This window comes from Castor canadensis, chromosome X (genome assembly GCF_047511655.1).
Source record: "Castor canadensis chromosome X, mCasCan1.hap1v2, whole genome shotgun sequence".
Classification (NCBI taxonomy): domain Eukaryota; kingdom Metazoa; phylum Chordata; class Mammalia; order Rodentia; family Castoridae; genus Castor; species Castor canadensis.
In genome coordinates this window covers 128,305,839-128,320,610 of record NC_133405.1, presented here as the reverse complement: position 1 = coordinate 128,320,610, position 14,772 = coordinate 128,305,839, and the positions used below count along the sequence as shown (strand labels likewise).

The following is a 14,772-nucleotide window of genomic DNA, read 5'->3' as shown; positions in this document are numbered from 1 at the left end:
TTCAGCACATGATGTGAGACACAGGGCTATGTTTTTTATGTTGCTAGAGGTAAAACATCTCTCTTATTTACATTTAACTTGTGCCACTAGGTGGCACTTTAATGATATTACAGGAAATTGGCTCTACTGGATTTATATTTGTAACTTTTTATTGAAGTATACTATGCACATAGAAAAGTGTACACTGGATGTGAAACTCTGCATTTCTACAAGATGAACACATATATGTAACATGCACCCCACTCAAGAAACAGAATATAATTAGCACTCCAGAAGTCCTCCCTGTGCTATTTCCCTGAAACTATCTCCTGTTCTTGGGGTTAACACTGTTCTGACTTCTAACAGCACAGATTGGGTTTTATTTGTCTTTCTGCTTTATATGAGTGGAATCATGCAGTATATACTCTCATGTCTGACTGCTATTGCTTCAGTGATTGTGTGATTCATCCATAGTGTTGTGTGTAGATTGTTGCTGTATAGTATTCCATTGTATATGAAAATGTATCACTGTTTGCTACTCTAGCTGGATATTTGGGTAGTTCTCAGATTTTAGCAATGATGAATAGTGCTGCTATGAACATTGATGTCCACATTGTTGAGTGGATGTGTGTTTTCATTTATCTTGGGTATATACCTTAGAGTAGAATTACTGTACTGTAGAGTAGATATAAAATTGAACTTTCCTAGTTACTACCAAATTGTTTTACAGAGTGCTTCCTCTGATACACTTCATCAATGGTGGTCTTATTCCAGTTTCACATTCTCAACAGTGCTAAGTTATTTCATGGCTAACTCTTACATAATTCTTATAGTTCCCTTTCTAATGAGCTAATTCTGATTGAGTTTTTTAAAAGCCATATTCCTCTTATGAACATAGATCACCCAGGAAGGGCTGTATCATTCCTGGGACATTTATCACAGTCTTAGTTGTGAACTTTCAGTTGACAAGGATGTTATTCTAAAACTCCATCACTAATACAAAGCAATGGAACCAAGAAGGAAATTAAAATGATATGTGTGGTAAAATATTGGGTAAGGTCAGGACTCTGAAGTCCTTTGAAATTTTTATATACTTTTGTCATTGTTGCTCGACCAATATCAGGAGTGGGGAACCAGCAAAGGGGCTTTCTAGAAGTCTTGCCATGATATGCCTTTGAATTGCAAGGGTGGTAGGTGCCTGTTTGGTTGAGCAAGAGATACAGATAGGGCATCTTTCTTCAATCTTATTCATGTGGAGCACAACTCCCAAAAGAACCTAGCCACAGATGACCTTATCAGTAAGGACCATGTTGTAGACTCTGTAGATGGGGTTAGAATATGGCTTAAGGTATGTGATGTAGGGAGTAGGGCTCAGACTTTGTTCAGATCTCTGTTCTAGTAATAGAAATTGCAAATAGAAGAACAAAACTTTGGTCATGATCAAGGCACTTTTTCTTGCCCCCGTATTTTCTTAATACCAAAATAAAGCACCCATAGTCTTAATTTAACGGCAAGTTTGTTACATGGATGTTGTTCATAATCCAGTGGGCTTCAGGAATCCCCAGGAGATTCTACCATATGGCTGCTGAATCGAGGAACTAGTTTTCTATTATTGTTGCTGGTTATCCACCCCTGCCAAAGTTGTCCCCAAGCATCTGTGGTAGTGTTTTCCTGAGTGTCTCCAATGTTGGGTAGGTCTACCGTGGGGGAGGGGCACACCAGAAGTGTTCAGTGCAAACTGCCTGAGATGTTTGTGCTGAGGTAGACATGAAAGCTGAAAGCATTCATATTTTATAAAATTCTCCCCTCCATTATTGATAGCAGCAATATCTGGTGGCACAGATATGGGTTGTGGATAGTCTGCTTTGTGGCTTATGATCTAAATTGGAGCCAGCATTTTCTCAGTCTAGGTTTCTGTGTTTGGCAAGGGGAAAAAAGTTCCTTACATTGAATTGGCTGCTGCTTGCAATAGCAGAAACTATGCCCGATAAAGCAATTGTACTTTTAATCCTCACTATAATAGTAGCTGCTGTTGTAGAACAGCTATTCTGTAATTGTGCTTAGCACTCTAGACAGATAGTTTGCTTAATCTTCATCATGCTGTGAGTTAGTTGTATTATCCTCAGTTTGCAGAGGAAGAAATTATGGCTCAGAGAGGTCAAGTATGTGACTGGCTTATATGCTGAGTAAGGGCAAAGCCTGGATTGGACTCCAAAGCCTGTGCTCTGTATCCACTGTGCTCTGTGGTTCCAGTTGCTGTGGGATGGATTCTTGACCTTTTCTCCAGTGAAACACAGAACAGTGTTGGATTCATTGCTGGCTCATTACACATGCTGATTAGAAGACCTGGTGTTTGCTGGCATTTGGGTTTGACACTAGGAAAATGATAACAGAGCAAGACACAGATTCTGGCTTCCAGGTGCTTATAGTTCATTTCCATTTCTAACTTTCACAGGTGATTTGGCTCATGGATTTTGGCAAACAGTCTTGCAGAGAATTGAGTCCTTTGGACCCTCTGAAGGCTGATTGTGGAATGATGGGGTTTTCTGTGGCCTGTGTGCTACTGGTTGGTGGTTTTTGCATCTTCTATGCCTAGGTTTGACCACATGACTTTTTGGTGTGTCCTTGCCAAGCAGAGAAGGTGTCAGGTGAAGATTAGGCACCAAATTCCATTTAGAATACCGATAACAGGATTGTTCATCTTGGGATATGCCTGGATTCGCTGTTAAATAAAGCTTGAGCTTCTTTTTCTAATCTGTCAATAGCATGCGTATTGAAAAGTCACCACCAATTATTCATGTGGGTATGGACCATGGCAAAATTCTGCAATTAAACTGTTTTTTAAAAAATGATATTTCACCTTTTGTTGCAAGTTTGACTTTTAAATAAAATCTTATTGGTGAAGATTTTGTCCAGCTATAAGTATTTATTAGGGAACCTTTTGGCATATGTCCTCATTTATTTCATGATAAATAGATGAGCAAATAATTAAGTTGCCTTGTTAATCATTGCAAGAGCACCTTGTCCAGGCTACCACCTTGGAGACTTAGTTTTCTCATCTCTTAAATGAAGAATTTGGATCTTCAATTGTCCCCAGCTGGTCTGGGCTGGCATAAAAATCACCTAGGGAGCTTGTTAAAATACAAGTTTCTAATGCTCCATTCCTAGGAGAATCTGTTGAGGGAAGTCTGGGGTACTGTCTAGAAATCTGTAACTCATAAGAAATCTCCATATAATTTTCCTGTGCCAACTATATTTGGGAACCACTGGGCTAGAAGGTCTAGAATAAACAGAATTGACTTGGGAAGAAACTTCCATGTTTTAAGATTTGTGACTGTACCTATATGCTTGGAACAGGCTCCATATGGACAAACTAAACCAGTTATGATGCAGAGGTAAATTAGAGTCAGATGATGCAAGACCTTTAATTGACGGATTATGTGTGTGTCATAGAACTTGGGGTCACACTAAAGGGCTTTGAGAAAAAGAGTTTTGATGAGTTGGTGCTTTACAAGATTGGTTTCTTAATAGTGTGCATGGTGGATCAGATTGGGCAAGAAACTGAAGGCTGGAAAAAGACCTGCTGAAGTTTTTGTAGTGACCCAGATGGAAGGTGTGATGAGCACCTGGACTCAGATAGGGGCAGTGGAACTTTTGTAAAGCTAGCCTGCTTCAGTGGAACTGGAGTCTGAGACATGTTGTTTTAAGCTACTTAAAAAATTATAATTTATCACTGTTATATCCATCTGCTTCAAATATAAATGATTTCTATCGGGTTATGTTCAGGAGGTTTTAAAAGGAGCTCAGTAAATAAATTCATGTGGAGAAGTAGTTGGCAGTAGCAGCAGGAGCTACTTCAGGGAAGGAGTAAGGAAGAGGAAGGAAGGGGAGGGAGGGAGGGAGGAAGGAAGCAAGCAAGCCAGCCCTTTTTTTCCTGATAGAAACTCAATCCACACCCCAATACATATTCCACATAATTTTGGGCAAAGTGAGAGAGGGAAGGAAGTGCAGCAGGAACTAGGAGCACTTTGGAGATTGCTCCTCTCCAAGGATTGAATATGAACTATGGCATTTGGCATTCGAGTCAAATGGAATGTTCTTCCTTTGTTCCTCTACAACCCCAGTCTATAGTCGGTGTTTCCCAAAGTGTGTTCCATAGAACATTACTTCAGCTAGATGTTAATAGAAGTTACACAAGAATAGGGAAATAAAGATAAGTAAGTCTAAGAACTGATGTCTTAAGCAAAGGCAGGTGGCTTATTTTATGAGTTTCAGAGCACAGAATGTGCTGTGCGCTCTGTGAATCTCCAAGAGGGAGACAAACTAGGCAGTGTTTTTCCCTTTAGGTCAGGGACTGGCAAACTATGGCCCACAGGCCAAACCTATTTTTGTAAATAAAGTGTCTTGGAAGATAGCAATGTGCATTCGTTGAATTATATATGGCTGCTTTAGCACAATAGTTGAGTTGCAAATTTGCAACAAAGACTGCATGGCCCCCAAATCTACAATATTTACTGTCTTTCCCTTTACAGAAAAAGTTTGTCTGTCCCTGCTCTAGACAGTTCATAGGACTGGTGTCCCCTAGTTACCCCCATTTAAGAGATATTGCCATAAGGAGATACAAGTGGATTGTTCTAGCACTGCTGTATGTCAAAACTGCTTAATTATGTTGTTTCTATATGGTGATTATTCTTTCCTCTTGCTTTACAACTGTTTTCTTGATCAACCATTTACCCATTATCTAAGGTCAAAAGCAGAGATCAGTGTGCCCTTTTCTTTCACTTACTACACCCCATTAGTCGACAGTGGATCCAGTTTCCAGTCTAAATAGCTCTTAAACCTTCCTGTGCCTGTTGTTACCAACCTGGTTTAAATGACCATCATCTCTTTTTCTTACTCTGGTGCCTTCCTGATTTCTTTGTTCCAGGTCCCTCATGAGATTCCCTCCTCTGAACACTCAGTAGATGGATCCATTTAGAATCAGTCATGAGCCAGTAAAAAGGGGTGGCAAGGTCTTGAGTTTCTTTCTAAGGATATTGACAGTGAGATTTAGCCTGATCCAGCATGGAGTTGTCTGTTACCAGTCATAAGCTAAAAAAAGCCAGGTTTTTGCATACAGTTTCAGGAAGGCATTTTTATAAATGGAAAAATATTTCAGACATACCCCACCACTATTTCCTTATCTTTCTGAACCCCCACCTGATTATTGCTTGTTTTTAGAGATGCTAAAGGTAAAAGGTGGCAATTATAAAGGTACTCTAATACTTCTGCTGTGTTAAGAATCCTCGTTTATGTTGAAAAGAAGGTCAGTTTATCATATCTCAGTATTTCCATGAGGAGACTTCATAGGGAGAATGAACCAACCAAACAGTACAGTGCCTCGGTCTGTCACTCCTCCTCTGTCTGTCTGCCTGGTGGGATATGTCACTGTATACCTGTGGTTCCTGCAGGGGGCTACACACAAAGATTTGGGGCCAGAACATATGCCTTCCAAGTAAGAGATTTGTAGGCAGAAGGTAAGAAGGGGCCTCAGGTCAAAGTTGGATTTAGCACAGTTCACCTGAAGCCTGCATTTAGACTTAGGTGGTTTTTGGGCCCTCAGCTGTTAATAGGCTGACATTTGACTCATGGATCTTGGAGTATGACTCTAGTTGCCAGGGTCCATGGGGAAAGTGAGGTAAGCAAAGCTTTCTCCAGACTCCTGACAATGAACAGTTCCCAGAAAGTTTCACTTGGATGTTTCCCCAGGCACTTCAAACTCAGTGTGCCTAAAAGCAAGCTTCCCTTACTCCTGCTTGTCCCATTCTTCCTGTCTTAGAGATTGGCCGCAATATTTTTGTGGTATTTCAGGCTGAAATTCTGGGTTTTGTAGCAATAGGCCCTTGGCAAGTTTACTTTTAGAGGCTTCTCTCTGATCATCCCCACACATCACCCCTTTAGCTGGCTGCATCTTGCTCATTACTCAGCCATGTGCTGATTTATCACCTTCTCCCAAGTCTTTGCTGCCTCATAAGGCTGGGTGCTTCTGTAATCCCTGTACTTCTTTCCCATCACAGTTCCCTGAAGCATGATTCTCTGGTCATTTCTCTGCCTCTCTCACTATACTCTCAGCTGCTTGTCAGCTGGTACTCATCCTTAAATATCAGCACAGGGCCTACCTGCCTTAGCGCTTTGGTACATATGTCTTGAACAAATAACATGGAGTTCTAAGAGTGCCTGAGGCCATATAGCATTGTGGTTACAAACTTAGCTTTTGAACTCAAGGCCTGGGTTCAGACCCTATATTTGTTTGATCTTGACTGAGTTCCTTCACATCTTAATCTTTAATTTATTCACCAGTAAGATAGGGATAACAACTACTACCTATGATGAATTCCAATAATCCATGCAAAATACTTTGAGTGATGTATGACACATAGAGAGTGTTCAATGTGTCGTAGCATTTAATAACAGCAACAATAATAATATAGTTATCCTTAATAGAAGAGAGAAGGCTGGAAGAAATACTTGGAACTATGTATGTTGAGAGCCTACATAATGGATTTAGAAGAGATAGAGAGTTATTTGGATAAAATGTCAAGGCAGATGCGACTACTTTGAGAAAGAATGAACAGGGAGGGAAAAATGGGACAGGGAAGACAGAACTTTGAGAAATTCTACACTTGAAGAAGGAGAGGAGTCAAATGAGAGAGGGGGTAGGGAGAGAATATGAATGAATATGAATGAATGAATGAATGAATGAATACAAGAAGGAGATTGCAACTTCTCAGATGCTAGGGACAGGAGTTTGAAAAAGGTAGCCAAGGTTACCATGTTGGGCAGAAGGTGAAAGAGAAGACTAGAAGAGGCAGACTTACCCATGCTAAACTGCAGCTTGATCTCCATCAGTTTTCCTGAGTGACTTATTTTCCTAAGTACTCTTTGCTGTATATTTAGGTGATTGTGTTTTTGCATTTATATCATCTCTCTGATCTCTTGCTGCAGTCTGAACAAGCACCTGAAGCTGAGTTACTCCCACAGCTGAACAGAGCCCCCTCCCAGGCTGCAGAGAGTAGTCCAGCAAAGAAGGTAAGGCCAGCATGAGGATGCTGTTACGTGGCATTATGAGCCCACCTCCTGGGCTTCTTGCCTCTGTTAACAGATCTACCATTTTAAGGTTTCCACTGAAATAAATATGAATGACTCACATTTCCTAAAATGTGGGTTTTTTGTGAAGATTAGGATCCTAAAGATTCCTGGGCATGACCTTTGATGTCACTGACAGTTTATTCTCCCCTCTTCATCCTCCCAATTGAACATGGCACCATTGCTTTTGGCAAGGTCAAAAAGTGCTGTGAGGAGGGACAACTGCCTTTAACAAAACCCCATACACCTACTAAGCTTCTATGAGCACCTCTTGTTACATCTGCATATATATATGTATATGTAAAGGTGTTTACATTTATACTCACACCCATCAAAGGGCTTATGGCTATCATACTCATTTCTCCAACATGTTTAAAGCCTCCCAGTCACATAGAAGGTTTTCTAGGCTATAGGACTTAACCTGACCCAAAAGGGCAGGTTGAGTCCTCGGCTGTGGTGATTTGGTTTGGTTTCCTGCCATTCCCCTCTCCTTCCTTTCCTTCCTACCCTTTTTTCTTATGCTGGCCCAGATTTTCCTAGGAAGAAGATAGTACTGCAAATGTAGTTTCTGTCATTTCCTGTGTTATCTCATCTTGGTCTTGGTATCATGATTACTTCTTGCATCTTATCATCTTCACCTCTACCTAGCCATGCCATTGAATCCCCTGTCATTTGCTCAGTTAGCACCACTTACTCACCATGCTCCCCATTTACCTTTTCATTCTTTTTCTTGTCCTTCTGTATTCTCTCCTGGGCCCTTCATGGGAGAATGGGCCTTTTGTGATAGGGTCTTCTAAGGAAGCTGGTCAGCTATCTCCTTTCGAACACACTGTGTCTCCTTTGCTTGATTTCATGTAGGAATTGGGAGTAGGAGAGTAAGAAAATGACTTAAGACCATTAAAAACTTCAAAACTTTATTCCCAAAACTATATTCTCAAAGTGAGGCAGGAGCCAATTTTGTCTTCAGTTAGAAAAGACCTTGCAGTGTTAGATGCACAGGGTCTTTGTGCGTTTAAATGATAAGAAATAATAGATTGTTTACAACAAAAAAGGAAAGGAAAAAAGGAAAGGCCACTGGAATCTGATGTCTATATCCTGATGACAAAAAACAGGAGATTGCAAGCACTTTTTTAAAAATAAAGGCAGGTAGGCTGGCTGGCTGCTGGAATCTGATGCCTGAATCCTTTCAGTTCTTGCTGAACCAGGTATCAGCCACAGATTCTTGGGTGTGGAGTTTGAATACAGCAGTTTTCTCATCTTGGGGACTGAGCGAGAAGAACATGGACACTGGCATGATGAGTGGGAGAGCATTTAATTTTTTAACTTTTAGGGGGTTTTGTTTTATTTTTAATCCACAGGATGTACCATATTCTCAGCCTCCATCAAAGCCTATTCGTAGGAAATTCAGACCTGAAAATCAGTCTACGGAAAACCAAGAGCCTTCTACTGCTGTCAGTGGGCCAGCTTCTGTAACAACTGTGAAAGCCCATCCAACAGTCCAAAAGTAAGTACAACAGATAAATGAGAGCAAGGTGAGAAATATTCTCTTACATCTGCATATATATATATGTATATGTAAAGGTGTTTACATTTATACTCACACCCATCAAAGGGCTTATGGCTATCATACTCATTTCTCCAACATGTTTAAAGCCTCCCAGTCACATAGAAGGTTTTCTAGACTATAGGACTTAACCTGACCCAAAAGGGCAGGTTGAGTCCTCAGCTGTGGTGATTTGGTTTGGTTTCCTGCCATTCCCCTCTCCTTCCTTTCCTTCCTACCCTTTTTTCTTATGCTGGCCCAGATTTTCCTAGGAAGAAGATAGTACTCCAAATGTAGTTTCTGTCATTTCCTGTGTTATCTCATGTTCCTTCAGGGTGAATTGCTAGCTCTATGACCATAGACCCAATTTACAGTAGAAGTGGTGTATGATTTGATTTTAATCTCCATAAAGAGTTCCTGTTGTAAATCATCTCAGCACTGAATGGATACAGACGGAATGTCCATAATAGTTTTCTCATCAGCTGGAATAGATACTACAGGGATTGTGGGAACTTGTGGACCTGGCCAGGGACTGAGGTGACAGAAGGCTTAGGCTTTGTGAAGAGCCACCACTTGCCTTCATTTTTCTGTAGTGACATTGAATGAGGACAAAAACCTGCTACTATCACTTGTCTTCAAGTGAGCATGACTGGTCACTAATGTAAATGCTCAAGGAGCATCACGATACTTCTGTAGAGGCCTTTCAGATCTCAGGGGCTATAGGTTCTGTGGGTGGTGTCAGCAGCTCACTTTTGAATCCTATTTTGAATATTTGCATCTCTGTTCTTTAGATGATTTTCCCCCAGATGGACAATTCCCTCTCATGTTCACTGAGAGCTTTGACCATATTCTGAATATGGTGGTTGGATCCTCATCAGGCACAAATATGGCTACATTTTTACTTTAATTTCAGCTTCATATTAATTCTAGTCATAGTGGCTACAGTATTTTCTAAAGTGGATGGCAGGGCATCTGATAGAGTTCACTCAGAGACCTTTTATTTTTATATAACTTCAGGTTTATAGAAATATAATTCACATATCATGTGATTCTTCCTTTAAAATATACAAGTCAGTGGCTTTTCCTGTATTCATAATGTCATGCAACCATCACCACCATTTAATTTTAAATGATTTTTGTCATCTCCAAAAGAATCTCCATGCTCAGTGGCATATGCTCCCCACCTTCCCTTCCCTGCCCAGCTCCTGACAACCACTAATCTGCTTTCTATCTCTGTTTTGCCTGTGGGGCCATTTCATGTAAATGGACTCATGCAACATGTTGTTTGTGTCTGGCTTCTTTTACATATTTTAGTGTTTTCAAGTTTTATCCATGTTGTAGCATGAATGAACTTAATTTTCTTGCTGAATAACATTCCACTGTATGGATATTTCACATTGTATTCAACTGTCCATAGTTGATGAACTTTGCGTTACTTGTACTTTGGGGCTATTGAGAAAATGCTGCTGTGCTATTTGTTTACATGTTTCTATATGGACCTATGTTTTCATTTCTCTTGGGTATATACCTATGAGCGGAATTACTGGGTAACTCTATGTTTAATATTTTGAGGAACTACCAAACTGTTTTTCACAGTCACTGCACCATTTTGTACTCTAACCAATGTATGAAGGCTCTGATTTCTCCACTTCTTCACCAACACCTGTTTTTAGATTATAGCTATTCTAGTGAGTGTGAAGTCGTGTCCCATTATGGTTTTGGTTTGTATTTTCTCAAGACTAATGATGTTGAGAATTTTTCTTGTGTTATTGGCCATTTGTATGTAGTTTGTGGATAAATGTCTATTCACATATTTTTCCCAGTTTAAATTGAGTTATTAACATTTTTCTTTTTGAGTTATGAGTTCTTTATATATTCTGGCTATAGCTCCTTTGTCAGTTATATTATTTGCAAATATTTTCTTCCATTCTGTGGGTTGTCCTTTCACTTTCTTGATGGCATTTGTTTGCAGCATAAAAGTTTTTAATTTTGATGAAGCCTGGTTTGTTTTTTCTTCTGTCATTTATATTTTTGGTGTAGTATCTAAGAAACTATTGACTACCCTAATTTCATGAAGATTGGCCCTTAAGTTTGATTCTAAAAGTTTTATAGTTTTATGTCTGACATAAAGGCCTATGGTCTATTTTGAGTTCATTTGTGTATGGTATGAGGATGGGGTTCGACTTCATTCTTTTGCATGTGGATATCCAGTTGTTCTGGCACCATTTATTGAAAAGAGATACTTTTATTTGTCTGTTCAGAGAGTGCCCCCCACCATGATGTTCTGTCACTAGTGAAGTGATGACATAGTACCCATCTGAGAGAGGCTAGTGTCTGCTAGCATTGCAATTCATAGTATAAATAACATGAATCTAAGCTTTGATACCAGGGAATTTCATATAACTTCTAATTTTAGTTCCTAGGCTAGTTTATTTTGGAGTGATTAAAAAGCAACTTAGCATTCATAATTTTTAAGCCCTGGAGCGAGAGAGCCAGAAGACACATAATGGTTAGTCCTTTCTCAACCAGGGTTTTGGGAGAGAATTAAGCTCTGATACTTTTGGTGATCCATTATATGTAGTAAGTTAACCTCTGTCTTATACATCTAGAGTGGTAGTTGCTATGTATTATCCATGGAAAAATTGAGAAAATAGTTACAAATCATTTTTGGTAGGGTTTAATTCTCTAACAGAACACTGATTGAGAATGGCTAAAAAAAAGTAGACCAGCTGCAAAATAGTCATCAGCTTCTTTGAAAATTAACATCAGAATTGAACTCATTATATGAAAAAAAATTCAGCTTTAGGTATTACCATTGCCTACTCCATTTTACACAAAGGAAATAAAAAGATTTGTCTCTAGGTAAACTGCTGAGTCTGGGTTGTGAGGAATAAACATTGCAGATTGTGTAATAACTAATAAGGGAAAAAGTAGATTTTCTCTTTTTTGGCAGCATCTTGTATATCTGCTAAGGGTGGGCCTTTGTAAAATAGAGTTATTTGAGCATTTTGGAAATAGATGATGTTCTAAGACAATACTACGATTTAATGCTAGTCTCCATAGTCTCTGCTGTTCTCTCCAACCTTAGCAGGTGTCCTGGACAACCCTGTGGCACTCCCAGAACCTAGTGTGGCAGTGTTTGCCTGCCTGTCTGATGTTCAAATTCTTTTTCCTTTCCCTCCTCATGTTTGGTGGAATGTCTGCAGGATTGATGACTGGCATCCCCCATAAAAGCCTCCATTTCCAAGTAGAGAAAGGTAATGTAAGTTTAGTTCTTAGAAATTGTACTCACAATTCCCTTAGGAGAAAGCAGAGTCCAGGATGAAGGCTAAAAAGACTTTTCTCATCTAGAGAATCCAGTTATATTCTTTAAAGTATTGGTTCTATTGCTTGAACAGAAAGCAGGTAATAGTGGCTCAAATAATATGGAAGTTGATCGCTTTCTTACATATCTAATTGATGAGCGGTCCAGAAGCAGGGGATCACCCTGTCCAGGAACCCAGGTACCTTCTGTCTTCTTATTCTAGATCCCCTTGAGGGTTGCTTTTATCCGTATGGTTGAAGGTAACTCACCACCAACATGTTCATGTTTCAGGCCACAGGAAAGGGGAAAGAACAAATGGAGAGAAAACAGGTTATTGCTAGGGGCATGACTCAGTAGTGGTAAACATAATTTCTTTCTGATCCCATTGTCTTAAAACTTAGTCATATGGTCTTACTTACCTGCCAGTGAGACGGGGAAATATAGTATCTAGTTGGGTGGCCTCATGTCTAGCTCAAATTGAAGGCATAAAAATAGGTTTGGGGAGATACTCTGCACAAAACCTTGCATGGACAGTGCCTCACAGTGCTGAAGTTCTAAATCAATAGATAGCATGAACACAATGGGACTGAGTAAAATAAATGTCTACTTAGCTGTTATTTCCTCATTTTCCTCCTTAGAAACCAGGCCAGATGTAGCCCAATGTAGAATACTGAGTAAAATGTTAGAAGAACCTGTCAGGGCAAACTGTAGAAGGAATTAAGAGGCAAGTTAAACAACTTACCTGATCCCTGAGAGGTCTTCTGGGACTTACACTGGTGTTAGAATATGTGCCCGATTCTATCTTTTTATTAGTTAGGACTCTTTGGTTACAAATAATAAAAGGCAACTTGAGGTATCTCAGAATATTCTTTATAGAACCACAAAAAACTCTAAAGGACCATAATCTATTCCTTTTTCTGGTATTGGGGTTTGAACTCGGGGCCTCATGCTTGCTAGGCAGGCACTCTACCACTTGAGCCACTCTGCCAGCCCAGAACTATTTTCTTTATAAGGTTATGAAGGGGTGGTTTGTGGAAAAGGGTGGCAAGGATGGATCAGAAGAGAAGACTGCAAATCCTTTGGGCTTCTTTTGATTCCTCTCTATTCTTTTAAAGTGCATTTGTCATTTTTTCTCTGTGAAGATTTTTACCACTTTCAGCTGCAGAGATTAATTACATTCTTGCTGTGCAAGGCACAGGCTGAAATGAACTCTTAGCTATGACCCATATCCCTGGGAGAGAGAATTTGGTTAGCACAGCATGTGCCAACATCCACTCAAGTGTGAAAATGGAGGTGAGGATTTCATAAAAACAAGTAAGACCACCAAAGCCCTGTGTCTGTAGAGGAGGGGAAAGGGAATGGAGACAGTTCTTGGTGAAGGGGACAAAGAGCATGGTAGTAATTTAATGATGGAGGGGTGTCTAGTTCTGCTGTACATCTTTCTTTAAACTTTTTATTTTGAATTATAGATTCATAGAAATTTGCAAAAATAATACTAATAAGTATTCTGTATTTTTCACCTAGTTTCTCCCAGTGGTAATATTTTATGTAACTGTAGAACAGTATAAGAACCAGGATACTTCTACACTATTTTATCATATGTGTAGATTCTTGTAACCACCAGTGTAATTCCGATATTGAAGTCACATCTACCTCTTTCTCCCTCTCCCCATTCTTAACCCCTGCCAGCAACTGACTAGTTTTTTTTTTTTTTTTTTTTTTTTTTCCTTTTTTTTTTTTTTTTCCGGTGCTGGGGACCGAACTCAGGGCCTTACACTTGCCAGGCAAGCGCTCTTCCACTGAGCTAAATCTCCAACCCCAACTGACTAGTTTTTCATTTGTAAATTTTGTCATTTGGGGAATGTTATGTACATGGAATCGTGTAGCATGTGACCTTTTTGGGTTTGATGTTTTTTACTTGGTATGAGGTCCTTGACATCTATCCAGGTGATTATACATATTAATCAATACAATTAAGCAGTTTCTATGGCATGGATGTACCACAGTCTCTTTAACCATTCATCTATGAGGGATGTTTTGGCTGTGTCTAGTTGGGTCTCACAAATAAAGCTGCTGCAATCTTCTGTGTACAGGTTCTTACATATATGTAAGTTTTTCTTTGGAGTAAACATCTTGGACTGTGATTATTGGATAGTGTATGTCTAGCTTGAGAAAACAACTGCCCAGTTATTTTCCAGGATGGCTAAACCTTACCACATTCCCACCAACAGTGTGCACAAGAGACTCACTTTCTCCATATCCTTGCCAGTATTTGGTGGTGTCCCTTTTTAAATTTTAGCTGTTCTAATAGGTGCGTAATTCTATCTCATTGTGGTCTTAATTCCTCTTTCTCTAAAGGCTAGTGATGTTGAATAGCTTTTCTCATGTGTATTTGCCATAATATACCCCTTTCAGTGACATGTCTCTTCTTATTCTTTGATTTTATTTTTTTTAAATTTATTAGCATATTATAGTTGTACCAGGGGTACACTGTGACGTTTATAAAAATGCTTACAGTATATCTTAGTTAGATTCACCCCCTCCATCTCTCTCCTTTATCTCCACTCCCCCTTTCTTAGAACAGTTTCAGCAGGTCTCATTATTCAATTTATATATATGAATACATAGCACTTCCACTATATTTGCCCTCCTTCACTCTTTCCTTATGTCTTCTCCCCCCCTCACTGGTGCCAACCCCTGGACAGGACTTGTTTTACCTTCCTGTCGTTCTTTCTTTTTTTTTTAAAGACATTTTTGTTTATGATTGTTATGCAGGGAGTTTCATTGTGAAATTCCTTATATGTATTATACCCCCAATTGG

At 39.5% G+C, this 14,772-nt stretch overlaps 1 protein-coding gene across 15 annotated transcripts in view; it reads left to right on the top strand.

The window, feature by feature from the left end:
- The window catches only part of Reps2 (RALBP1 associated Eps domain containing 2), a 221,936-nt gene that overhangs the window by 194,361 nt on the left and 12,803 nt on the right, over positions 1-14,772 (top strand). For all 15 annotated transcript variants that reach the window (XM_074063411.1, XM_074063408.1, XM_074063409.1 and 12 more), the window contains 2 exons: positions 6,964-7,047; positions 8,463-8,608. In XM_074063411.1, coding sequence (XP_073919512.1) covers positions 6,964-7,047; positions 8,463-8,608 — 230 coding nt within the window. The remainder of the gene's footprint in view (positions 1-6,963; positions 7,048-8,462; positions 8,609-14,772) is intronic.